This window comes from Pristiophorus japonicus, chromosome 7, assembly GCF_044704955.1.
Source record: "Pristiophorus japonicus isolate sPriJap1 chromosome 7, sPriJap1.hap1, whole genome shotgun sequence".
NCBI lineage: Eukaryota > Metazoa > Chordata > Chondrichthyes > Pristiophoridae > Pristiophorus > Pristiophorus japonicus.
The window spans coordinates 12,853,855-12,880,786 of record NC_091983.1 but is presented as its reverse complement, the minus strand read 5'-3'; the positions used below and the strand labels follow the sequence as shown (position 1 = coordinate 12,880,786).

The following is a 26,932-nucleotide window of genomic DNA, read 5'->3' as shown; positions in this document are numbered from 1 at the left end:
CCATGTTAGTTTAACTCCTCCCCAACAGCACTAGCAAACACTCCCTCTAGGACATTGGGTGCAAACCGTCCGGTTTGTACTGGTCCCACCTCCCCCAGAATCGGTTCCAATGTCCCAGGAATTTGAATCCCTCCCTTCTGCACCACTCCTCATCTGAGCTATTCTGCGATTCCTACTCTTGACTAGCATGTGGCACTGCTAGCAATCCTGAGATTACTACTTTTGAGGTCCTACTTTTTAAATTTAGCTCCTAGCTCCCTAAATTCGTCTCGTAGTTTTTTTACCTATAACGTTGGTACCTATATGCACCACGACAACTGGCTGTTCACCCTCCCTTTTCAGAATGTCCTGCACCCGCTCCGAGAGATCCTTGACCCTTGCACCAGGGAGGCAACATACCATCCTGGAGTCTCGGTTGCGGCTGCAGAAACGCCTATCTATTCCCCTTACAATCGACTCCCCTATCACTATAGCTCTCCCACTCTTTTTCCTGCCCTCCTGTGCAGCAGAGCCACCCTCGGTGACATGAACCTGGCTGCTGCTGCCCTCGCCTGATGAGTCATCCCCCTCAACAGTACCCAAAGTGGTGTATCTGTTTTGCAGGGGAGCCCTGCACTATCTTCCTTACACCGCTCTTCCTGTTGGTCACCCATCCCCTATCTGGCTGTGTACCTTTAACCTGCGGTAAGACCAACTCGCTAAACGTGCCATTCACGTCATTCTCAGCATCGTGGATGCTCCAGAGTGAATCCACCCGCAGCTCCAGTGCCGCAACGCGGTCCGTCAGGAGTTGTAGGCGGATACACTTCCCGCACATGTAATCGTCCCTGACTTCCCACATGGTACAGGAGGAGCATAACACGCGTCCGAACTGTCCTGCCATGTCTTTACCCTTAGATTAACTTAATTTGGCAACAACAATGCTCAATGTTACTTACTGATAAAGAAAAGAAAAAAGAAAAACTACTCACCAATCACCAGCCAATCACTTACCCCCTTGGCTGTGACGTCACCTTTCGATTTCTTTCTACTACTTTTTTGCCTCCCCGCTGCAGCTGCACCGGCTGGGTCTCACCAACGTCCGGCTCTGCCTCCAACGACACTGCCGCTGCTCCCTGCAACTACTGGTGGGCCTCTTGTAGGTCTCACCAACGTTCCGCTCTGCCTCCTCGACACTGCCGCTGCTCCCTGCAACTGCTGGTGGGCCTCTTGTAGGTCTCACCAACGTCCGGCTCTGCCTCCAACGACGCTGCCGCTGCTCCCTGCAACTGCTGGGCCTCTTGTAGGTCTCACCAACGTCCGTCTCTGCCTCCAACGACGCTGCCACTGCTCCCTGCAACGGCTGGGAGCAGCAGCAACTACTGGAATATAAGAAATAGAAGCAGGAATAGGCCATTCGGCCCCTTGAGCCTGCTCCACCATTCAATAAGACCATGGTTGTCCTCCCTCCTTCTACCCTGTCGAGCCCTGTAAGGGTTTTGTATGTTTCTGGACTCTAGAGAGTGTGGGCCTGGTTTACTCAATCTTTTCTCATGGGACAATCCCCTCCATCCCAGAAATCACTTAGCCTGTCTATATCCCCTTGAAGTCTCTCTTGCATCCTCCTCAAAACCTATATTCCCACCGAGCTTTGTAAGCAGCAAACTTGGATATATTATATTTGGTCCCCTCATCCCAATCATTGATATAGATTGTGAATAGCTCGGGCCCAAACACCAATCCTTGCGGCACCTCACTAGTTATAGCCTGCCAACCCGAAAATGACCAGCTTATTCCTACTCTCTGTTTTCTGTCTGTTAACTAATCCTCAAACCATGCTAATATTGTACCCTCAATCCCAGGAGCCCTACTTTTGTTTAATAACCTCGTGTGTGGCACATTATCGAATGCCTTCTGAAAATCCAAATGCACCACATCAACTGGTCCCCCCCCCTTATCTATTCTACTAGTTACAACCTCAAAAGACTGTTAATAGATTTAACAAACATGATTTTCTTTTCATAAATCCATGTTGATTCTGCCCAATCCTATTATTATTTTCTAAGTGCTGTTACCACAGCCTTAATAATAGATTCTAGCATTTTCCCTCCTACTGATGTCAGGCTAACTGGTCTGTAGTTCCTCGTTTTCTGTCTCCCTCCTTTCTTAAATAGCGATTTTACATTAGCTACCTTCCAATCTGTGGGAACCGTTCTAGAATCTGTGGAATTTTGAAAGATGACAACCAATGCATCCACTGTCTCTGTGAAGGGATGTGATCGGGGCCCAGGGGTGGCGTGAGTTCGGGGCCAGGGGCAGCGGCCCAGGGGCAGCACGGACCAGCTCACACTGCGATATGTGTGCGCGCTCGGTCCGTGCAGCAGAGCAGGTCTCCAGGTGTCTTGGGTAATCCTTGCCACTGGACCAAGACCAAACTCTGTCAAGCCGGTGTGGTGGCTGATGTGCAACGGCCACCACATGTTAAAAAACCACGCACAGGCATCTTCCACCCTTGAGGATGTAGTTCGGGTTCTTCATTCGAAACACCTATGAACATCCTTTTCTTGGGCGTGGAAGCAAGTCATCCTCATTTCGAGGGACTGCCTATGATGATGATAAGCCTGTGCCAAGCTTTCTACCAACATCCAGTGTGTTGCAGAGACTGGCTTCTCCCACCTCTGGCATGCTGGCTGCCCACGTGTAGCTAGAACAAAACTTCGCTTCATATTGCTCATTTAAAATCCTGTTGTTTCCCCATCCATTTTTCTGATCATAAACAGAAAAGATTATTGGGGCGGTGGGAGGGGAAAAAATTGGACCCCCCCCCCCCCCAAAAAAAAAATACTGGTAAATCCCGAGAAACAAAGACTATTTTAAAATAAATCAGTTTGCTAAAACTCATGAAAACGAGCAACAGACTGAAAGGAGGCAAAGCTGAGTGACGATCAAGGCCTGGTGTGCTGTGCTTGGCACAGTTCTACGATGGAGTCAACTACAATGGATGGGCATCGCGCGACCCAATTTTGAGTGAATTAAGGAGAATTTCGAAGCTTACCCCGCTTCCCAAAGAAATTGCCAAAGAATCAGTTTTAACCAATCCCACCTCCCCCTACAAATTTGAGAATTTATAATGAAAACTGGCAAAAGTCAAATTTAATAATCATCACTGATGGGTGCCAGGGGCTTTGTGCAGGAGAGGTCTGGGGGCACAGATCTTTCCGCTAGCTTAAGTTTGAGGCTAGCCAGGACTGTATTTAAGAAGTTGTTTAGAGATGAATGAACAGGACCAGCACAGGGGATAAAACCTTTAAAATAATTTAAGATATAATTGATATGGTTGCAGCAAAAGCTATTTAACTTATACAATGTGTACAAAGCTAGAAGGTACAAGTACAAGATTTATACGTCTCAATTAAGATTAGAGTTTTTTTTTTAAAAGTATTGCTCTCAAGCCACAAGATAGTGCACACGTCCAACAGACTCACAAAGCAGGTAGTTGATTCAGTCAGGTGACATTTTAAAATGGAGTTGTACATAAGCAGTTAAACCCCAGAGGGCAGTTCATATTCCTGCACCAAGCTCATTTTATTACAATGTTGTAAGTTTTAAAGGTTACAAGTTGGAGAGAAAAATAATTCAACAATTTGGCTCAGTTTGACAGTGCCTTTTTGAATTTGAGTGGGAATATATTCAAAATGCAGAAAGTCCCAATAATTCCGATTTGTCTCCACAGATGCTGCCTGACTGGGATTTCCAGAATTTTGTGTTTTTATTTCAGATTCCAGCAGTATTTTGCTTTTAGGTCACTAAAACAGATGATTTGGTCATTATCACATTGCTATTTGTGGGAGCTTGCTATGCACAAATTGGCTGCCGTGTTTCCTACATTACAACTGTGGCTACAGTGCAATTAAAAAAAAGTATTTCATTGGCTAAAAAGTGCCTTGGGACGTCCGGTGGTTGTGAAAGGCACTATAGAAATGCAAGTCTTTTTTTTACTGAGTCACTTGTACCAATTGCCCTTTACATTTATTTCAACGGTAAGGAGTGTTATGGCAAGATGGCCTCATGTCACCAATCCATCCTCTTCACTTTTAAATTTCAGCTTTAAGTGCAGTTTCTGCAAAAGAGAAATGCCACATCTTGTAGAATGAAGTCTTTCACTTCACATCTTAGGACATTGCAAGTCTGTCTCGGGCAAAATTAATTAAAAAAAATTAACAGAAGTCTTCATTTCAGCCAATCCAGTATCTGCCTTATTAAAACTTGAATGAAGAAAAATCAGTTTGATTGTCAGGGATTTCTGCTTTAAAAACATGAATGGTTATACGGCACAGAAACAGGCCATTTGGCCTAACCAGTCCATGCCGCCGTTTATGCTCCACACAAGCCTCCTCCTGTCTTTCCTCAGCTGACTATCAGCTTAACCCTCTATTCAAGTGGCAAGTAGCAGAAACTAAATCAGATAGTTTAATCAATTTAGTTCGGGACACTACGTTTACTGTGACCTGCGTGAAAAATTATCAGCAAAAATAAATGTATTAAAAATTGAGAAAATAAAGTCTTATTCATACAATGTGCCTGTATATTGTTCTGAATTCAAGCAAACCAATCTCACCAAGTGCTACATCCACCCAACAGATGTAAAAGGAAGAAAAAGTGTCTGCAGGGAAATGTGTGCAAGAGAGCGAGTGAGCCGAGAGAGAGAAAGCAAAAAACATTGTCGTAAACCACAAAGTCTGAAAGAAGCACAAATTTCAGTTGTAAACCTTGTTCTGCTTGTGTGACAGACAGTACATCACAGAGCAATAAACATTGCATGATTCAACCCGAAAATCAATTTCAGGTTGGCCAGTCAGACTGTTGCGTTTTTGATATTAGTGCCTGCTATAGACAAAATAATGATGGCTTCAAAGCTGCAGTGGAAACAGATATCCACATGCCCGAAGGGCAGATTTTGCTCGGGTTTGTACCTATATTAGTGTCACCGATCATACCAATTTAGATCATTCACCTCTGGTAGTTCTTTCAGATCCTCCCCAACACAGATTTTCCAAACTTTGAGAAAAGTCCCGCTGTGTGCAATAAAACTGGGATACTGATGGTATACAACTGAAAGTCTTTGTTGATCTTTGGACGATTAAACAGGCACAGTATTGAGCAGCTCTTCAGAAATACAGACGTGTCCCCTTCCAGGTGCTTCAACAAGCATCTTCCCAGTTGGTTCTTTGTTCCATCTTGCTTCAAAACTCATCAGTCCTCTTGCCAAAACCATCAGTTTTGCTGGTCAAAAGATTCAAGAAATCTGGATTTTGCTCCTTCACAATACGAGCTGTATTTGTGCCATGATGTCACGGTCGGAATTTTGGCAGTAAATGCCAGTTGAATCAGACAGTATGTTCCTTCTGTATCTCAGTGTTTTGCAGGAACTATGTGCCCCCTTTTAATGTTTTAAGATACTGTCTGAAGGCAGACTTAACCAATGAAATGATCGGTTCACAATCCTCAACATACCTGCCATGTGCAACACTCCTAACGTGATTTATTGCGTGGCAGCAGCTGCCACTGAAAAAAGAAACCACATTGCTGAACTTTCTGGAGTGCCTCCAGAACAGCTGCTGTTCAACGCTTCACCGTGGCATGCTCTGTACGCTCAGCAAAGTAAGTCTTTCAAGAACAAAAATCAAATTGAAGATACAATTTGACTGTGTTATCTCTAACATCCCTCATCATGCACCAATGCCTTCCCTTCCACAGCTGTGCACTGTAACGTCTATTGCCCGACATTTAAATTATGTAATGTCAGTGCATTGCAGAGCTCGAGTCCAAATATACCTGGAACTTCCACAGGGGTTCTTCTGATCTCTGGGGTTTCCACCCAAGTTATGACAGGAGATTGGAGAATCCCCCATAGAAATTTTCAGGTGACACTAGACATCAACTCTTAATATTTTTATATCAATGTTTAGGACTTTGCAGTTTGAATAAACGATTGGAACAAATGCCAACCAAGTAATACCATTGAAAATCGCCTCGAGCTGTGCAAAGCCATATATATCACACTCTGAGGTACCCACCACGATACCCCATCTGCTAAGCTCATTGTCCAATGTAGTGCAAAGAGCTCATTAGATCTCCAGGTGAGGCCACTGACACATTATGATCTGCAAAAAGGAACATCATAGGAATATCTGGAACATGTAGGCTGTCCCTTATACCATCCAACACGTTACTTGTAAATAAGCTGGGGACAGTGGACAATCTGGTCACACTCCCCTTTCCAAGCAAGATAGGTTCGGAGTCTCTTTATCTACCCTTATACAGAACTTGAGAATATACATTCCAGATAAAATCCAAGACGTGGCCATGTATTCCCATTGCTTCCAACTCTGGGAATTCCATGAAGCACTGGGTTGAAAATGAACGAAAGCATTGTTAAGTGGGTAATGCTTGAACCTTATGACTCCTTGCACATTCCTCATGAGAGCAAAAGATACCTGTACCATGACAATCTGAAGAACTACTTCATGAGACACTGATGTCAGAAAGGTTCTTTGGTAGGTTCAAGCTCACTGGGATCTCCCTTTTTTTGGGTAGAAACTACAACTACTCTGGAATACCAAGAATGTGCATACCTCAGACAGAAGCCTATGCAGAAGGGTGGTTCCAAGGAAAGTTGGTGATTTCAGACACTGTTCAAAGACCATTGCCACACCTCCACACCTCTCACCTAAAGCAGCTTTTAGAATTCACATGAATAATGTGGTGCAGCAGGCGTGGGCATTAGCTCAACAACAGTGCATCCTCTCCCGCCGCGCCCCCACTCCCGCCATATCATACATCTCTAACTCACACCACCAACCTCTTCCATCCCCGCGCGGATGGGTCTTTACTATGGCCAGTTGGGTCAGAAGTCAACTCCATATAGTATTCTCTCCAGATCTCAAGGATACCTTCACAGGTTTACTGGACAGCAGCAGACTCTCACATGACTTCAGCCGATTGAGAAACAATTGAATATAATCACGTGCCCTTACAGCTGATTACAACCCACTGATCCTGTTCTCATCACGCACTAGATCACAATACACCTTTGCAGCAGTTCTTGATCGCTTGGAACAATATTCAAGAATTACTTTCACTTAACAATCCCAATTTCTTTTGCTGTTACAACAGTGTGCTGCTTCGTGGACAAGTGGTTAACAGGCACTAGCTATGGCTTATGAGCTGCAGAGGCAAGGAAATTATTAGCCACATTATCATTTGCTGTGGAGTCTATGCCGGAGTAATTTGCACAACGTTTGAAGCTCCAGCACTAACACATTCCAATCATCCATAAGGAGCAATAGAATATAAACAGATCTCATAAACCAAGGCTTGGATCCCCTATTGATCATTCCACACATTCCCTGCAAGGCAATGATACTAATTTGCTTACCACCTTAAGGAGTTAGTATTCTAGGTGGCAAAAGAGAGAGAGCAGCTCTTTTGAGGGGAGTCTTTACATTTCTACGATGGCGTGATAAGGAAGCCAGTTCGAGGATGTTAGCCGACACAGCCCCCAGATGAATAACAGTATTACTTTCACATAACCAACAGCCTTAAACACACTGAGAACACAAATTTCCACGCACTCTCCAACAAGGTGGCAGCCAATGTCAAACAAGGGAATTCATGCCAAAGTCATCAAGATGCCTCTCCGGGACATCTACTATCATGTCCCTCTCCTTTGAGTCAGTTATAGTTGTATGACCATTCAGAAGGTTCCTGGCATCATTTTTTACCCAGACTTGCCAATTGCTTAAATAAAGGATTAGAAAGTGAGAAAAGTTGTAGACAGATAAAGACTATCAAGTATGGGGAAAGAAAAAGAACCCACGTGAGCGAAAGAGTGCGCAAGAGCAATATAAGTCGACGATAAGAGACAAGTAAGAGTTATAGTTGCAGGGTGAGATTTTTGCAGCTGAACTCCATTTCATTGTCGTGACTTTCTCAACTGAGCACAAAAAGCTTTAAATATAACAAAGCAAGGCAAAGTAAAACCTCGCTACAACTAAAGCTTTGAGGACATAATCGCTGCACTTCCTTCAATAAATTATTCTGGACCAGCAAAATGATTTCCAGTGTTTCCCCAACACGAAACTTCCCCATTACATCTTCATAAACCCTGCTTCGTAGAATCAGAAAAAAAGTTATCAATTCCAAGAAGGGTCATTTATAACTACAGCCATTAGTCCATAATTTATCTTAAAAACTTGTCTATACTTTAGCATAAAAAGACATAACAAAATGTAGTTTGGAGCCTCAATTACATCTCCAGTACTCTCCAGCATGATCACTATTGAAGAGTAATTTCAACATTACCTTGAATTAAAAAACCGATGCAAGGATTCCTGGGGAAGCAACACCCAAATCAAAACCTGTGTCATTTGTGCACCACGCACCCCAATTTTACTTTTGGTCATTATCATCGTAGGCAGTCCCTCAAAATCGAGGCCTTGCTTCCACTCTAAAAGTGAGTTCTTAGGTTACTGAACAGTCCAATACGGGAATTACAGACTCTGTCACAGGTGAGACAGTCAGTCATTGAGGGAAAGGGTGGATGGGACCGGTTTGCCACATGCTCCTTCCGCTGCCTGCGCTTGGTTTCTGCATGCGCTCTGCAACGAGACTCGAGGTGCTCAGCACCCTCCCAGATGCACTTCCTCCACTTAGGGCGGTCTTTGGCCAGGGACTCCCAGGTGTCGGTGGGGATGCTGCATTTTATCAAGGAGACTTTGAGGGTGTCCTTGAAATGCTTCTTCTGCCCACCTTAGGCTCGCTTGCCGTGTAAGGAGTTGCTTTGCTTTGCTTTGGGAGCCTTGTGTCAGGCATGCAAACAATGTGGCCCGCCCAACGGAGCTGGTCAAGTGTGGTCAGTGCTTCGATGCTGGCCTGATCGAGAACGCTGACATTGGTGCATCTGTCCTCCTAGGGGATTTGCAGGATCTTGCATCATTGGTGGTATTTCTCCATTTTTGGTCACCCTTTCAATCAACGATTGTTGAATGTCCGGGCCGGGCTGCCGCACGCTGCTCCCGGATCAATGTAACACTGGACCATCAGCAGGCCGGGGCCATTAGAGGGAGCAGCGTGCGGCGGCATACCACTGCAGGGAGCAGCGCGTGCTGCTGCAGGAGGGCAACGGCTATGAAGCCAGGTCATTGATTGCAGTATGGGCATACACAGCAGGAGGGGCGAAGGAGCGGCAAGAGTCCGTAGAGGGAAGTGACCGGGGCCCAGGAGGGGCGTGAATCTGGGGCTCAGGCCCAGGGCACAGGCCAGCCCACACGGCGATGTGTGCGGGCTCGGTCTGTGCAGCAGAGCTGGTCTCCAGTTAGTCTTGGGTAACCCTTGCCACTGGACCAAGACCTAGCTCTGTCAAGCCCGTGTGGTGGTTGGTGTGCAACGGCCACCACATGTTAAAAAAATCCAAGCACAGGTGTCTTCCACCCTTCACGAATTGTAGTTCGGGATCTGGAAATATTAGGTCCTTCATTAAAACACCTGTGAACTCATCCCTTTTTGGCGTGGAAGCAAGTCATCCTTGCTTCGAGGGACAGCCTATGATGATGACGTTGGATGTTTAAAGGAACAGAATCTGTCTCTGCACATTAAGTGATGTCCAGAAAGTCAATTTTAATGAGACGCACCTTGTCTGTGGCTCCCCATAATGACAACAGAATCTTACAGCACAGGAGGCCGCCATTCAGTTCATCGTGCATGTGCCAGGTCTTTGAAAGAGCGATGCAGTTAGTCCCACTCTCCTTGCTCTTACCCCACAGCCTTACAATTTATTTATTTTCAAATATTTATCCAATTCCCTTTTGCAAGTTACTATTGAATCTATTTTCACCACAAAATAAAATGGAACTTAAATCAAGCCAACAAGCTGAGCAAGAACACCATTTTAAAAGTGTTTTTCTATAACCATGCTGAGAGAGCTACGACCAAGCATCTGTAATGGCAGGTTCTCCATTTAAAGTGTCAGCTGTGGCTCAGTGGGTAGCACTCTCGCCTCTGAGTCAGGAGGTTGTGGGTTAAATTCCTACTCCAGGGACTTGAGCACAAAAAATCTAGGCTGACACTCCAGTGCATTGCTGAGGGAGTACTGCACTGTCAGAGGTGCCGTCTTTCGGCTGAGACATTAAAAAACATAAGAAATAGGAGGAGTAGGCCATTTGGCTCCGGACCTGCTCTGCCATTCAATAAGATCTTGGTTGATCTGATCTTGGCCTCAATTCCACTTTCCTGCCCACTCACCATAAGTCATGACTCAGATATATTTCAAAATTCTGTCTATCTCCACCTTAAATATATTCAATGACCCTGCCTCCACAGCTCTCTGGGGTAGAGAATGTAACAGATTCACGACCTTCAAAGAAATTCCTCCTCATCTCAGTTTTAAATGGGCGACCACTTATTCTGAAACTATGCCCCCTAAGTTCTAGATTCCCCCACGAGGGGAAACATCCTCTCTGCATCTACCATCAAGCCTGCAGAATCTTATGTTTCAATAAGATCACCTCTCATTCTTCTAAACTCCAATGAGTATAGGCCCAATCTGCTCAACCTTTCTTCAGGACAACCCCTTCATCTCAGGAATCAACCTAGTGAACCTTCTCTGAGCTGACTCCAATGCAAGTATATCGTTCCTTAAATAAGGAGGCCAAACTGTACGCAGTACTCCAGGTGTGGTCCCACCAATACCCTGCCTAGTTGTAGCAGGACTTCTCTGCTTTTATACTCTCTCCCCCTTGCAATAAAGGCCCACATTCCATTTGTCTTCCTGATTACTTACTGTACGTGCATACTAACTTTTTGTGTTTCATGTACAAGGACCCCCAGGTCCCTCTGTACCGCAGCATTTTGTAGTCTCCATTTAAGTAATTTGCTTTTTTTATTCTTCCGACCAAAGTGGATAACCACACATTTTCCCATATTATATAATATCTGCCAAATTTTTGTCCACTCACTTAGCCTGTCTATATCCCTTTGCAGATTCTTTGTGTCCTCTTCACAACTTGCTTTCCCACCTATCTTTGTATCAGCAAATTTGGCTACATTACACTCGGTCCCTTCATCCAAGTCCTTTATATAGATTGTAAATAGTTGAGGCCCCAGCACTGATCCCTGTGGCAACCCAATAGTTAGCTTGCCAACCTGAAAATGAACCATTTATCCCGACTCTCTGTTTTCTGTTAGTTAGCCAATCCTTTATCCATGCTGATATGTCCTTATTATACAGTATAAATGCACACGAGGCCCATACTTGAGAGAAGGTCACTCTGTGACCAGTTACCTTTATTACCAAGACCTCAAGTGATGAAGGTGGGTGGAGCTTCCCCTTTTATACCTGAAAGTCCAGGTTAGGAGTGTCTTCCACAAGTTCACCCCCTTGTGGTCAATGTTCTCAAGGTGTACAACTTAGGTCAGTTTATACATGGGTTACAATGATAGTTGAATACATGACATCACCTCTCCCACAAAGTCTTATTGGGATCACAGGTTAAGTCTCTCTGGTGGTTTACGCTCCTTGTAGAGCGCCTGAGTTGGGGCTCCAGCCTGAGTGTCTGCTGTTTGCGGTGCCTCAGGCCTGTCCGGGCTGCCCACAGTGACTGGGCTCTCCTCCACTTGGTTCCGGTGTTCGGCCACCTGTGATGGAGTAAACTCTATATCGTGTTCTTACTCTGCTTCTTCTATGGGGTTGCTGAACCTCCTTTTAGTTTGATCCATGTGTTTGCGGCAGATTTGTCCATTGGTAAAGTTTAACTACCAAAACCCTATTCTCCTCTTTGGCAATCACAGTGCCTGCAAGCCATTTGGGCCCTGCAGCGTAATTAAGGACAAAAACAGGGTCATTGACATCAATACATCGCGTCCTCGCATTCCTGTCATGGTAGTCACATTGTGACTGACGCCTGCTCTCAACAATTTCTTTCATAGTCGGGTGTATGAGAGATAACCTGGTTTTGAGCGTCCTTTTCATTAGCAGCTCTGCGGGTGGAACCCCTGTGAGCGAGTGTGGTCGGGATCTATTGCCCAACAGGAGGCGTGATAAGCGGCTTTGTAGGGAGCCCCCTTGGATTCTGAGCATCCCGTTTGATTATCTGCACTGCTCATTCCGCCTGGCCATGAGGCCAGCTTGAACGGTGCCGTTCTGACATGGTTGATTCCATTGCCTGCCATGAAGTCCTGGAATTCGGTGCTTGTGAAGCACGGGCCATTGTCGCTGACCAAGACATCCGGTAGATCATGGGCGGCGAACATTGCCCGTAGACTTTCTACCGCGGCAGAGGATGTGCTTTAATTTAAAATGGCACACTCAATCCATTTGGAGTAGGCGTCTACTACAACCAAAACCATTTTTCCGAGGTCACTCTGTGACCAGTTATCTTTATTACCAAGACCTCAAGTGATGAAGGTGGGTGGAGCTTCCCCTTTTATACCTGAAAGTCCAGGTTAGGAGTGTCTCCCACAAGTTCACCCCCTTGTGGTCAATGCTCTCAAGGTGTACAACTTAGTTCAACTTATACATGGGTTACAATGATAGTTGAATACATGACACATGCTACTATATTATTTCCAACCCAGTGAACTTTTATCTTGTGCAGTAACCTTTTATGTGGAACCTTATCGAATGCCTTCTGGAAATCCAAATACATCACATCCATTGGTTTCCCCTTATCCACCCTGCTCGTTACATCCTCAAAGTCTTCCAGCAAATTTGTCAAACATGATTTCCCTTTCATAAAATCATGCTTTCTGCTCGATTGTATTATGATTTTCTAAATGTCCTGTTACTACTTCCTTAATAATGGACTCCGGCATTTTCCCAATGACAGATGTTAGGCGAACTGGTCTATAGTTTCCTGGGGCCCAAATTCCCCCCCCACCGCTCCCCGGTTCTTTCGCCGCACTTACCTGAGGTGCGCCGACTTTCTGCTCCCAGAATGTCGCGAAAATGTAGCTACGTATTCTCTCCGCTCCGTGAACCGTCCTAGGCCTTGGCGTGGTGTGGCAAAAGCAGTGGGGGGGGGGGGGGGGGTGGGGCGAAGCTAGGGCCATGCTGCTGAAACAGAGCCGGCAGGGGGGCGGGGCTAAGGCAGCGTTGCGCATGCGCGTTGGAGCGTTCGCGCATGCGCAGTAGCTCCTCCCATGATTGTGATGATGATGCCTGCAGCATGGGACCCAACGCGCCCTGCCCCTATCCCGGGCCGAGTGGCCTGCCGCACAGGCCGGCCGCTGCCATCCCCGCGCTGAGGGTTACAGGAAAGGTTGGTGGGGGAAAGAATTTTCATGGGAGGTGGGGAAGAAAGAATCTTCAAAGATTTTCCAGGACTTTAATATCTAGTTATGTTTACTAAAAATTCCCTATCTGCAGTATCTTACAGCTCACGCACAATTGCATAGAATTCTAAAATATTACTAATTATCAGAGTCACACTTCCCAATGCTGAACACCAAAATTTAAGTTTACATTTTGACATGCTTTTTTTGTTAAGTCTAACGTTTTAAATTTCTAAACCTAGTCAGGGCAATTCTTTGGTGCTGCAGAAGTCAAAATCCAATGTGGTGTGATGCTGCACATGAACCCATTAGGCGAGAGCGTTGGTGCTTTTGATCTATTATTTACAAAGAAAACCCTCCCCTTGCTTAAGTGGCCCCTATACTTCAGCCTTCATTACAAAATCATTTTTATTCTTGTAAAAACCCCATACTCAGTTTAATCAGGCTGATAGCACCTGCACCCTGTCCAGTCTCGCTGTTTGGGATTTAAAAAAAAACTAGCATTCCTATCATAACACTGTCATTTCGAGGTTACCTGCGCTGATTTCTTAACTCTCCGTAGGGTTTTTCTGTGCAGCCACGTACGCTGGCCTAAGTTAGTTTGGAGCAACTATTAGCTGTCCAAACTGGCCTAAATGGCCAAAACAGGCATAGGTGACTGGTAACACCCCCTTTTGAAAAAAAAACGAATCTAAAAAAAATCCTAACCAACTCACTTACACTGATGCAAATTAAATGTGCAGAATGGGGATTTTTAAGATACTCCAGAAAAATCAAGTTGCTCCAAAAAAAACGGAGCAACTCCTAGGGAAATTTGGGCCCCTGCTTTCTGTCTCCCTCCTTTCTGGAATAGGGGCATTACATTTGAGGTTTTCTAATCCACTGGGACCTTTCCAGAATCCAGGGAATTTTAATAGATTACAACCAATGCATCCACTGTCTCTATAGCCACTTATTTTAAGACCCTAGGATGCAGGCCATCAGGTCCAGGGGACTTGTCCACCTTTAGTCCCATTAGTTTGCCTAGTACTTTTGCTCTAGTGATAGCGATTGTTTTAAGTTCCCCCTCCCAATAGCCCCTTGATTATCTATTATTATTGGAATGCTTTTAGTGTCTTCTACCGTGAAGACCAATACAAAATATTTGTTCAAAGTCTCTGCCATTTCCCTGTTTCCCATTATTAATTCTCCAGTCTCATCCTTTAAGGGACTAATGTTTACTTTAGCTACTCTCTCCCTTTTTATATACCTATAGAAGCTCTTACTGTCTGTTTTTGTACTTCTTGCTGGTTTACTCTCAAACTATCTTCTCTCTTTTTTTAGTCATCCTTTGCTGGTTTCTAAAAATGTCCCAATCCTCTGGCCTCCCGCTAATCTTCGCAACATTGTATGCCTTTGTTTTCAATTGGATACCATCCTTAACTTCCTCAGTTAGCCACGGATGGTTATCCCTTCTTTTATTCTCACTGGAATATATCTTTGCTGAGAGTTATGAAATACCACCTTAAACGTTTGCCACTGTTTTTCCAACATCTTTAATCTATTTTCCCAATCCACTTTAGCCAACTCTTGTCTTCATATCTTTGTAATTGCCTTTATTTAAGTTCAGGACACTAGTTTGAGACCCAAGTTTCTCATCCTCAAACTGAATTTGAAATTCTAACATGCTATGATCATTCTTCCCTAGAGGATCCTTTACTATGAGATCATTAATTAATCTTATCTCATTACACATTACCAGATCTAAAAGCGCCTGTTCCCTGGTTGGTTGCACAATGTATTGTTCTAAGAAACCATCCCAAATACACTCTATGAACTCTTCCTCAGGCTACCTTTGCCGATTTAATTTGTCCAATCTTTCTTACAAGCCTCCATTAATTCTTGGTTTATATTCTGTCCTACAGTGTAGCTACTGTTAGGGGGCCTATAGACTACTCCTAACAATGACTTCTTCCCCTTATTATTTCTTATCTCCACCCAAACTGATTTTACATTTTGATCTTCTAAGCCAGTATCATTTCTCACTGCTGCACTGATCTCATCCTTTATTAACAGAGCTACCCCACCTCCTATCCTTTCTGCCTATCCTGCCGAAATGGCAAATATCCCTGAATATTCAGTTCCCAACCTTGGTCACCTTGCAACCACGTCTCTGTAATGGCGATCAGATCATACCCATTTATTTCTATTTGTACCGCCAATTCATCTATCTTGTTATGAATGCTGCATTCAGATAAAGAGTTTTTAATTTTGTCTTTTTACCATTTTTCCCTACTCTGACTCTACTTTCTGGCGCACTCTTACATTTATACGCTCTGTCCTTCCTGTTATCATTACCACTATCGCCCGCCACCCTGCACTATTGTCTTCTCCTTTCTCTTTGACTTTTTAAATTTCCCCTCTAAAAAGCCCTATCTACATCTCTAGTTATTTGATTGGCCAGGACACTGGTCCCAGCACGATTCAAGTGAAACCCGTCCCAATGAAACAGTTCCCTCTTTTCCCAGTACTGGTGCCAGTGACCCATTTCTCTCACAACAATCTTTGAGCCACGCATTCATCTCTGATCTTATTACCCTATGCCAATTTGTTCGTGGCTCAGGTAGTAGTCCAGAGATTATTACCTTTGTGGTTCTGCTTTTTAATTTAGTCCCTAGCTGCTGATACTTCATCAGCAGAACCTCTTTCTTTGTCCTACCTATGTCGTATGGGAGTCGAAGATGACTTGGATCCACACTAAAATGAGTTCTAAGGCGACTGATGAGACCAATGCAGGATTCTACAGTCTCCGTCACAGGTGGGAGAAATGGTGGTTGGAGGGACAGGCGGGTGGGGTGCTTGATTCGTCGTACGCTCCTTCCGCTGGTTGTACTTAGCTTCCGCATGCTCCCGATGAAGAGACTCAAAGTGTTCAGAAGCCTTCTCGAATGCTTCTCCTCCACTTTAAGTGTCTTGGGCCAGGGATTCCCAAGAGTCAGTGGGGATGTTAAATTTCTTCCAAGGAGGCTTTGAGGGTGTCCTTGAATCGTTTTCTCTGCCCACCTGGGACTCACTTGCTGTGACGTAGCTCGGAGTGGATATCTATGTTGGTACCTACATGGACCACGACAACAGGATCTTTCCCCTCCCACTCCAAGTTCCGCTCCAGCCCAGAGGAGATACCTTAACCCTGGCACTGGGCAGGTAATGCAGCCTTCGGGACTCACGCTCTCAGCTGCAGAAAACAGTATCTAGCCCCCACCACTTCTACATTTCTTTTTACTCCCCAACTTGAATGGCCCCCGTACCACGGTGTTGTGGTCAGTTTGCTCATCCTACCTACAGTCCCTGCTCTCACCCACACAGGGAGCAAGAACTGAGTCCCCGTCTGCTATCTCCAGTGGACGTAAAAGATCCCATGGCCTTATTTCAAAGAAGAGCAAGGGAGCTATCCTGTGTCCTGGCCAATATTTATGCCTCAATCAACATAACAAATAAAACATTATTTGGTCATCATCACATTGCTGTTTGTTGGAGCTTGCTTGTGCGCAAATTGGCTGCCACGTTTCCTACATCACAATAGTGACTGCACTCCAAAGCCTCTCTGATAAAGTGCGACATCCCCTCTGACACCTGGGAGTCCCTGGCCCAAGACCGCCCTAAGTGGAGGAAGTGCATCCAAGAGGGCACTGAGTACCTCGAGTCTCAACGCCGAGAGCATGTAGAAATCAAGCGCAGGCAGCGGAAAGAGCGTGCGGCAAACCAGTCCCACCCACCCCTTCCCTCAACGACTACCTGTCCCACCTATGACAAGAGTCTGTGGCTCTCATATTGGACTATTCAGCCACCAAAGAACTCACTTCAGGAGTGGAAGCAAGTCTTCCTCGATTCCGAGGGACTGTCTATGATGATGATGGTGATGACACTCCAAATATATTTCATTGGCTGTAAAGCACTTTAAGACATCTGGTGGTCTTGAAAGGTGCTATATAAATGCAAGTCTTTCTTTCTTTCTAGAAAATTCAGAGCAAGGAAAATCCAGCAAAACAGTGCGTTTTACTTCAAATTTCTGACATTTACAGCAGTGCAGTTAGAGTACTCTTCAGAGACTGTGATCACAGTACATCCATTTGGCAGTGTAGAGGAAAGTTTACATAGGATATACAACACAGAAATAGGCCATTCGGCCCAACCAGTCCATGCCGGTTTTATACTCCACTCGAGCCTCCGCCCATCTTTCCTCATCTAAATCTATCTGCATAACCCTCTATTCCCTTCTCCCTAATATGCTTGTCTAGCCTCCCCTTAAATACATCTATACTATTCACTTCAACCACTCCCTGTGGTAGCGAGTTCCACATTTTCACCACTTGCTGGGTAAAGGACTTTCTTCTGAATTCCCTATTGGATTTCTTGGTGACAACTTATATTGATGGCCTCTAGTTATGCTCTCCCCACAAGTGGAAACCTTCTTTCTGTATCCACTCTATCAAACCCTTTCAAAATTTTAAAGACCTCTATTAGGTCGCCCTTCAGCCGCCTTTCCCCCCCCCCACCCCAAGACAAAAAAGACCCAGCCTGTTTATCCTTACCTGATATGTATACCCTCGCATTTCTGATATAATTCTTGTAAATCTTCTCTGCACCCTCTCCAGTGCCTCTATATTCTTTTTATAATATGTTGACCAGAACTGTACACAGTACTCCAAGTGTGGTCTCATCAAGGTTTATCCAGTATATGTTATCCAGTAACCAAGCGCAGGCAGCGGAAAGAGCGTGCGGCAAATCTGTCCCACCCTCCCTTACCCTCAACAACTATCTGTCCCACCTGTGACAGGGACTGTGGCTTTCATATTGGACTGTTCAGCCACCTAAGGACACATTTTAAGAGTGGAAGCAAGTCTTCCTCGATTCCGAGGGACTGCCTATGATGATGATACACATATCACTCATTTTCACAATACTCAATGTGGGACTGCTTAATGTGAACAATTGATCCAATAAGTACAAAAACATTCTGTCTGCCATAGCAAACAAATTTTAACCACCTCCACAAAAAAAAAGTCTAAAAAGTGCACTTACTGTAGCTGCGGTACAATTCCTGAACTCTCAGAAGCAGGGGTAGCTGGGGTTATAGGCGTCATGGGAGTCATTGGCGAGGCGTAATGAGGTGTGATGCCTGGTAACGTAGTTGTGGTCATTGTCTGTGAATGAAACAGCTGTGGCGGCGGCTGGCTGGAAGAAACTTGCGTTGACAGTTGAGATGTCGTAGACTGCTGGGCTGCCTGCTGTTGCTGCCTTTGCTGCTCTTCCAAGAGAGAGATGCTATTGGAGCTTTGAACGGGCTGCGGAGTCAAGCCAGTGCCGTATGGCATCATGGGACTAAATATGGGAATTCCTGGTGTCATGGCACCCTGGGAGGGAAAAAGATAAGAAATGGAAGTTATACTTGCATTGTACACTTGCCAAATGTTAATACTGAAACCTCCATGACCTTGCCTTTCCCTACCTCTGTAACCTACTCCAGCACTGCAACCCTTCGAGATCTCTGCGCTCCTCTAATTCTGGCCTCCCTGATTTCCCTTGCTCCACCATTGGCGGCCGTGCCTTTAGCTGTCTAGGCCCCAAGTTTGGAATTCCCTCCCTAAACCTCTCCGCTTCTCTCTCTTCCTTTAAGACACTCCTTAAAACCTATCCTTTGATCAAGCTTTTGGACACTTGTCCTAATATCACCGAATGTGGCTCAATGTCAAATTTTGTTTGATAGAAATGCAAGTTGTTGTTGTAGTAAGCAAATGTATAAAGTTTAGCAGTTATGTTGAAGTTAGATGTAGATTACTGTAGAACTAACCACCGAGAAACAGCACAGGTGGTGAGGCTCTCTTGAAGCAGAGCACGTTGACATCAATTCCTTAACAGTCTTGCAAAAAGAGTAAGCGTATTTTACTTTGTACAGACCACAGATGCACTTAAATGCTATGGCTGACTGAGAAATTGATTTTATTTCAACAATACATGGCAATCATTTCTCTTCAGTTTTCGCCCCTCGTTTCCTGAATGCTGCACCAACAACCAGGCACCCTCCACTAACTCACCCCAGTGGCCATTAGTCACACGGCCAGCGTGACAGCGAGTGCTGTCATTGCTTTTTGACCACGGGATATCATACTTCATTCCGATCCTGAACTCTCCCAACTGCACGACCTCAGCTACTGATCTAATGAAGGGAGTTAGTTGCGGCCCTCACATATGTCAAAAGAACCCAACTCATCCTCCCCTCCCATTGCCCCTTGAGTTGGGTACTCAGCGATGAGGGGGATTCAATTAGAAATTGGCAATGAGAGTGAGGATAAATTTATTTTCCCAGTGGGATGTTAGAGCATGCAACACTTTTCCGCAGCAAGTAGAGGCCATTGCACTTTCTAAAGTGGAAAATATCTAAATTAGGATGCAGATATAGGGTTATGGGGAGAGAACAGGGCAATGGGATTCATTTTGGATTATTCTAGCAAAGACACGGCACCGACAATGGAATAGCTCTCTCGTACTATAAATTCTATGGTTCCAGAGAATACAGGGCTATGACAGTAAAATCTAATGGGAGGTTTGCAACAGGTCAGCTAGATGGACTTGCCATATTACCATGTTACTGTATTAAAATCAATTCACAACAAATGCACTTATTACTATACAAACACTAATTTGGTGAAAAGTTCCATTAACCAATGGCATTAACTTTATCCCAGATACCTACTGTATAGGCAATAAGTAAATGGAAGGCTTGGTATCCCTAGGTTTGACATCATCTATAACAAATGCAACTTAATATTTCAAAATAATTAATTAAGCTTTATCTCTCCCTGCATTTCCCATTTCCATGACCCCCACAGTAACGCGATACTGAGACTGAGATCAACGCGGTCCAACTTGCCCTGTGAAGCAGGAAAATGCCCCAAGGTACCACAGAGGCACAAGAGGAAAATATATTGTTGAGCTAAAGTTCACTAATGACATCCTATGCCATTCCTCTACCTTTAATACAGTGGACCATTCCAACTCCTCTTCATCAATCACCATGGCTTTACCTTCTGCTTATTCCATCCCTACTGTCAGTTCATCTCCTCCAATGGCTTCTTGGTCAGCTCTGGTATATTCCAAGGCTCAATCCTTGACCTGCTTCTGTTCTTTATCTATAGACTGCCCCCAACCACTCCCCACCCCCTCCAGGGACATCAAGTACCGAACATGATGTCAGCCTCCATAAATACATCAAACGAGACTTGAATCTACCTCAGTGCCATGATACAGCTGAACATCAGCAAGTCCAAAGCATCATGTTTGGTTCTCACCAAAAACGTCACAGTTCAATCTACTGCCCCAGCTGCTTGCTCAGACTGAACCCAACAGCATGTAATTCAGATACCTTACTTAAACCTGAGGGGAGCTTCAAAACCACATGCCATGTAATAAAACAGTAATGTCTACACCATTTAACATCTTCCCCGGTCTACTCATTGGTCGCTCCAGCTACACCCTACACAAACTACTACCCATCTCGCACCTTGTGACTTGCATCTTATCCCAATCCTCCAAGTTCCACTGGCTCTTCCCAAGCTGAAAATTTTTGTCCTCATCCTCAAATTCCTCCACGGTAGTCAGCAATCTTCACCAGGCTTACATAAAAAAATGCATCACCTACTTCTCCGACATATTTTTATATATCTCCACCCACTCCTGATCATGATTGGCAGTCCCTTCAGCCACACTCCTAAAGATCCTGCAGCTTTGCTACATCTCTGCTCACCTTCATAATTCATCACAACTTATTTCAGGCGCCGCCCCCAACTTCCTTCTTGGTGTCACTCAATCACTGTAAACTTTGTATTGCAGGAAAGGCACCAGAGGAATGGAAGTTGCAGTGAGCTTACCTGTGGTGATGATAAGCCTTGCGCATAGGGAGGCAGGCCATTGTTTGACTGATCCATGGCTGGGGCGTGTTTCTGACTCCCCACAGGAGGGAGATGATTGCGTTCTTGGTACGGCTCAAAAGACGACTAAATGATTCCGATGCAGCTTCAGCAACAGCTCATCCCCGGGTCTGCACGGCTCGACAAGCAATTGCAGCACTGAGGATCCACAACCTGAGGATGGATATGGGGGGGGGGTTAGAAAAGAGAGCATGAGAGCAGCATCGAGGGGGAAGGGGTGTCTATCGACAGGAGGAGGAGTGAGGGGGGGGCAGTGGTGAGAGGATGGACGGGGGAGGGGGCGGCGAGGGCGAAAGGCGGTGGCGAGGGAGGACGGCGAAAGCGGCTGGACGGACAGCGAGAGGGGGGACAGATGGGCGACGAGAGGGGGATCGGCGAGAGGGGGTGAGCGGTGAGAGGGGGGGGGAGTCGGCGAGGGGGTAGTCGACGAGGGGGGGGGGTAGTCGACGAGGGGGGGAGGGCGAGTCGGCGAGGGGGGGAGGGGGAGTCGGCGAGGGGGGGAGGGGGAGTCGGCGAGGGGGGGAGGGGGAGTCGGCGAGGGGGGGAGGGGGAGTCGGCGAGGGGGGGAGGGGGAGTCGGCGAGGGGGGGAGGGGGAGTCGGCGAGGGGGAGTCGGCGAGGGGGGGAGGGGGAGTCGGCGAGGGGGGGAGGGGGAGTCGGCGAGGGGGGGAGGGGGAGTCGGCGAGGGGGGGAGGGGGAGTCGGCGAGGGGGGGAGGGGGAGTCGGCGAGGGGGGGAGGGGGAGTCGGCGAGGGGGGGAGGGGGAGTCGGCGAGGGGGGGAGGGGGAGTCGGCGAGGGGGGGAGGGGGAGTCGGCGAGGGGGGGAGGGGGAGTCGGCGAGGGGGGGAGGGGGAGTCGGCGAGGGGGGGAGGGGGAGTCGGCGAGGGGGGGAGGGGGAGTCGGCGAGGGGGGGAGGGGGAGTCGGCGAGGGGGGGAGGGGGAGTCGGCGAGGGGGGGAGGGGGAGTCGGCGAGGGGGGGAGGGGGAGTCGGCGAGGGGGGGAGGGGGAGTCGGCGAGGGGGGGAGGGGGAGTCGGCGAGGGGGGGAGGGGGAGTCGGCGAGGGGGGGAGGGGGAGTCGGCGAGGGGGGGAGGGGGAGTCGGCGAGGGGGGGAGTGGGAGTCGGCGAGGGGGGGAGGGGGAGTCGGCGAGGGGGGGAGGGGGAGTCGGCGAGGGGGGGAGGGGGAGTCGGCGAGGGGGGAGGGGGAGTCGGCGAGGGGGGGAGGGGGAGTCGGCGAGGTGGGGAGGGGGAGTCGGCGAGGGGGGGAGGGGGAGTCGGCGAGGGGAGGAGGGGGAGTCGGCGAGGGGGGAGGAGTCGGCGAGAGGGGGGGGAGTCGACGAGAGGGGGGTCGGCGAGAGGGGGGTCGGCGAGAGGGGGGGGGAGGGGTCGGAACGGGGGGGGTCGGCGAGAGGGGGAGGGGTCGGCGAGAGGGGGAGGGGGGGTCGGCGAGAGGGGGTCAGAGAGAGGGGGAGGTCGGCGAGAGGGGGGGGGGGCGGCGGGGGGGGGGGCGGCGAGAGGGGGGGGGGGCGGCGAGAGGGGGGGGGGGCGGCGAGAGGGGGGGGGGCGGCGAGAGGGGGGGGGGCGGCGAGAGGGGGGGGGGGCGGCGAGAGGGGGGGGGGGCGGCGAGAGGGGGGGGGGGGGCGGCGAGAGGGGGGGGGGGGCGGCGAGAGGGGGAATCGGCGAGAGGGGGAGGGGGGGACCGGCGAGAGGGGGGGGATCGGCGAGAGGGGGAGGGGGGGACCGGCGAGAGGGGGGGGATCGGCGAGAGGGGGAGGGGGGGGCCAGCGAGAGGGGGGGGGATCGGCGAGAGGGGGAGGGGGGGGCCGGCGAGGGGGGGGATCGGCGAGAGGGGGAGGGGGGGGCCGGCGAGAGGGGGGGGATCGGCGAGAGGGGGAGGGGGGGGCCGGCGAGAGGGGGGGGATCGGCGAGAGGGGGAGGGGGGGGCCGGCGAGAGGGGGAGGGGGGGGATCGGCGAGAGGGGGAGGGGGGGGATCGGCGAGAGGGGGAGGGAGGGGGGGTCGGCGAGAGGGGGAGGGAGGGGGGGTCGGCGAGAGGGGGAGGGAGGGGGGGTCGGCGAGAGGGGGGGGGGGTCGGCGAGAGGGGGAGGAGGAGGGTCGGCGAGAGGGGGAGGAGGGGGGGTCGGCGAGAGGGAGAGGAGGGGGGGTCGGCGAGAGGGAGAGGAGGGGGGGGTCGGCGTGAGGGTGGGGAGGGAGGGTCAGCGAGAGGGGGGGGAGGGAGGGTCGGCGAGAGGGGGGGGAGGGAGGGTCGGCGAGAGGGGGGGGGAGGGAGGGTCGGCGAGAGGGGGGGAGGGAGGGTCGGCGAGAGGGGGGGAGGGAGGGTCGGCGAGAGGGGGGGGGAGGGAGGGTCGGCGAGAGGGGGGGGGGGAGGGAGGGTCGGCGAGAGGGGGGGGAGGGAGGGTCGGCAAGGGGGAATCGGCGAGGGGGGGGGGTCGACGAGAGGGGAGATATCGGCGAGAGGGAGGGTCGGCGGCGAGGGGGGGGGAATCGGCGAGAGGGGGGGGTCGACGAGAGGGGGGGTCGACAAGAGGGGGGTATCGGCGAGAGGGGAGATATCGGCGAGGGGAGGGGGGGGGTCGGCGAGAGGGGGGAATCGGCGAGGGGGGGGGGGGGGGAGGTCGGCGAGAGGGGAGGGGGGGGGTCGGCGAGAGGGGGAGGAGGACGAGAGGGAGAGGGGGTCGGCGAGAGGGGGCAGCGGGGGTCGGCGAGAGGGGGCAGCGGGGGTCGGCGAGAGGGGGAGGAGGGCGAGAGGGAGAGGGGGTCGGCGAGAGGGGGAGGAGGGCGAGAGGGGGAGGAGGGCGAGAGGGAGAGGGGGTCGGCGAGAGGGGGCAGCGGGGGTCGGCGAGAGGGGGCAGCGGGGGTCGGCGAGAGGGGGCAGCGGGGGTCGGCGAGAGGGGGCAGCGGGGGTCGGCGAGAGGGGGCAGCGGGGGTCGGCGAGAGGGGGCAGCGGGGGTCGGCGAGAGGGGGCAGCGGGGGTCGGCGAGAGGGGGCAGCGGGGGTGGCGAGAGGGGGCAGCGGGGGTCGGCGAGAGGGGGCAGCGGGGGTCGGCGAGAGGGGGCAGCGGGGGTCGGCGAGAGGGGGCAGCGGGGGTCGGCGAGAGGGGGCAGCGGGGGTCGGCGAGTGGGGGCAGCGGGGGTCGGCGAGAGGGGGCAGCGGGGGTCGGCGAGAGGGGGCAGCGGGGGTCGGCGAGAGGGGGCAGCGGGGGTCGGCGAGAGGGGGCAGCGGGGGTCGGCGAGAGGGGGCAGCGGGGGTCGGCGAGAGGGGGCAGCGGGGGTCGGCGAGAGGGGGCAGCGGGGGTCGGCGAGAGGGGGCAGCGGGGGTCGGCGAGAGGGGGCAGCGGGGGTCGGCGAGAGGGGGGAATCGGCGAGGGGAGGGGGGGGGGTCGGCGAGAGGGGGGAATCGGCGAGGGGGGGGGGGGAGGTCGGCGAGAGGGGAGGGGGGGGGTCGGCGAGAGGGGGCAGCGGGGGTCGGCGAGAGGGGGAGGAGGACGAGAGGGAGAGGGGGTCGGCGAGAGGGGGAGGAGGACGAGAGGGAGAGGGGGTCGGCGAAAGGGGGCAGCGGGGGTCGGCGAGAGGGGGAGGAGGGCGAGAGGGGGAGGAGGGCGAGAGGGAGAGGGGGTCGGCGAGAGGGGGAGGAGGGCGAGAGGGAGAGGGGGTCGGCGAGAGGGGGAGGAGGGCGAGAGGGGGAGGAGGGCGAGAGGGAGAGGGGGTCGGCGAGAGGGGGCAGCGGGGGTCGGCGAGAGGGGGCAGCGGGGGTCGGCGAGAGGGGGCAGCGGGGGTCGGCGAGAGGGGGCAGCGGGGGTCGGCGAGAGGGGGCAGCGGGGGTCGGCGAGAGGGGGCAGCGGGGGTCGGCGAGAGGGGGCAGCGGGGGTCGGCGAGAGGGGGCAGCGGGGGTCGGCGAGAGGGGGCAGCGGGGGTCGGCGAGAGGGGGCAGCGGGGGTCGGCGAGAGGGGGCAGCGGGGGTCGGCGAGAGGGGGCAGCGGGGGTCGGCGAGAGGGGGCAGCGGGGGTCGGCGAGAGGGGGCAGCGGGGGTCGGCGAGAGGGGGCAGCGGGGGTCGGCGAGAGGGGGCAGCGGGGGTCGGCGAGAGGGGGCAGCGGGGGTCGGCGAGAGGGGGCAGCGGGGGTCGGCGAGAGGGGGCAGCGGGGGTCGGCGAGAGGGGGCAGCGGGGGTCGGCGAGAGGGGGCAGCGGGGGTCGGCGAGAGGGGGCAGCGGGGGTCGGCGAGAGGGGGCAGCGGGGGTCGGCGAGAGGGGGCAGCGGGGGTCGGCGAGAGGGGGCAGCGGGGGTCGGCGAGAGGGGGCAGCGGGGGTCGGCGAGAGGGGGCAGCGGGGGTCGGCGAGAGGGGGCAGCGGGGGTCGGCGAGAGGGGGCAGCGGGGGTCGGCGAGAGGGGGCAGCGGGGGTCGGCGAGAGGGGGCAGCGGGGGTCGGCGAGAGGGGGCAGCGGGGGTCGGCGAGAGGGGGCAGCGGGGGTCGGCGAGAGGGGGCAGCGGGGGTCGGCGAGAGGGGGCAGCGGGGGTCGGCGAGAGGGGGCAGCGGGGGTCGGCGAGAGGGGGCAGCGGGGGTCGGCGAGAGGGGGCAGCGGGGGTCGGCGAGAGGGGGCAGCGGGGGTCGGCGAGAGGGGGCAGCGGGGGTCGGCGAGAGGGGGCAGCGGGGGTCGGCGAGAGGGGGCAGCGGGGGTCGGCGAGAGGGGGCAGCGGGGGTCGGCGAGAGGGGGCAGCGGGGGTCGGCGAGAGGGGGCAGCGGGGGTCGGCGAGAGGGGGCAGCGGGGGTCGGCGAGAGGGGGCAGCGGGGGTCGGCGAGAGGGGGCAGCGGGGGTCGGCGAGAGGGGGCAGCGGGGGTCGGCGAGAGGGGGCAGCGGGGGTCGGCGAGAGGGGGCAGCGGGGGTCGGCGAGAGGGGGCAGCGGGGGTCGGCGAGAGGGGGGTTGGCGAGGGGGGGGGGAAGAGACGGAGGGTCGGCGGGGGGGGGGGGGGAAGTGACGGGGGGAAGGGGAGGCGGGGGAAAGGGGAGATGGGGGGTCGGCGAGGGGGGGGGAAATTGGCGAGAGGGGGGTTTGGCGAGATAGGTAAATCGGCGAGGGAGGGGGAGAGACGGGGGGTCGTCGGGGGAGGGGAGACGGGGGGGAGGGGAGACGGGGGGGAGGGGGGACGGGGGGGAGGGGGGACGGGGGTTTGGCGAGAGGGGGAATCGGCGAGGGGGGCGGGAGGTCGGCGAGGGGGTTGGGGAAGAGGGTTATCGAGAGAAACAAATATCCGCCATCAGGCCAGAACCAGCTCTATCTAGAACACACCGGCCCGGGGACCCGCGCACAGCCTGCCCTCTCCAGCCCCTGGCGATGTGATGCACGCAGCGCCCGGGACAGGGCCTCGAGCCCGGGCACTCGGTCCAAAGGCAGGCGGTGCTGACCGCCGTGCGGATGAGAGACCACAAACGGCGCAGCCCCGGGGCCGGCACCTCCTCCTGACCTACTCACCGGCTCGCTCGCTCGCTCGCTCACTCACTCACTCGGCCCTGCTGCCGGCCCGCGCGCGCGCCCGATCGCCCAGCAACCCCGCTCACGCTCCGCGTACACGCGGTCGGTCGTGCGCGCGCGCGCGCGCGCGCGCCAGCCATTCCCGGCTGCCATCGCGCCCGCGCACGTGGTCGAC

The 26,932-nt window shown here is 51.9% G+C and overlaps 1 protein-coding gene across 2 annotated transcripts in view; it reads right to left on the bottom strand.

Moving 5' to 3' along the window:
* tbp (TATA box binding protein) overlaps window positions 1-26,851 on the bottom strand; it is a 47,285-nt gene extending 20,434 nt beyond the window's left edge. Inside the window, exons 1-3 of one of the 2 annotated variants that reach the window (XM_070884824.1) lie at window positions 26,758-26,851; window positions 21,216-21,428; window positions 18,370-18,701 (exon numbers count right to left, since the gene is read on the bottom strand). In XM_070884824.1, coding sequence (XP_070740925.1) covers window positions 18,370-18,701; window positions 21,216-21,272 — 389 coding nt within the window. In that variant the 5' untranslated portion in view covers window positions 21,273-21,428; window positions 26,758-26,851. Of the gene's footprint in view, window positions 1-18,369; window positions 18,702-21,215; window positions 21,429-26,574; window positions 26,712-26,757 lie in introns of those variants that run through there. The other variant, XM_070884825.1, reaches the window with a different exon arrangement.
* Window positions 26,852-26,932: the final 81 nt, after the last annotated feature.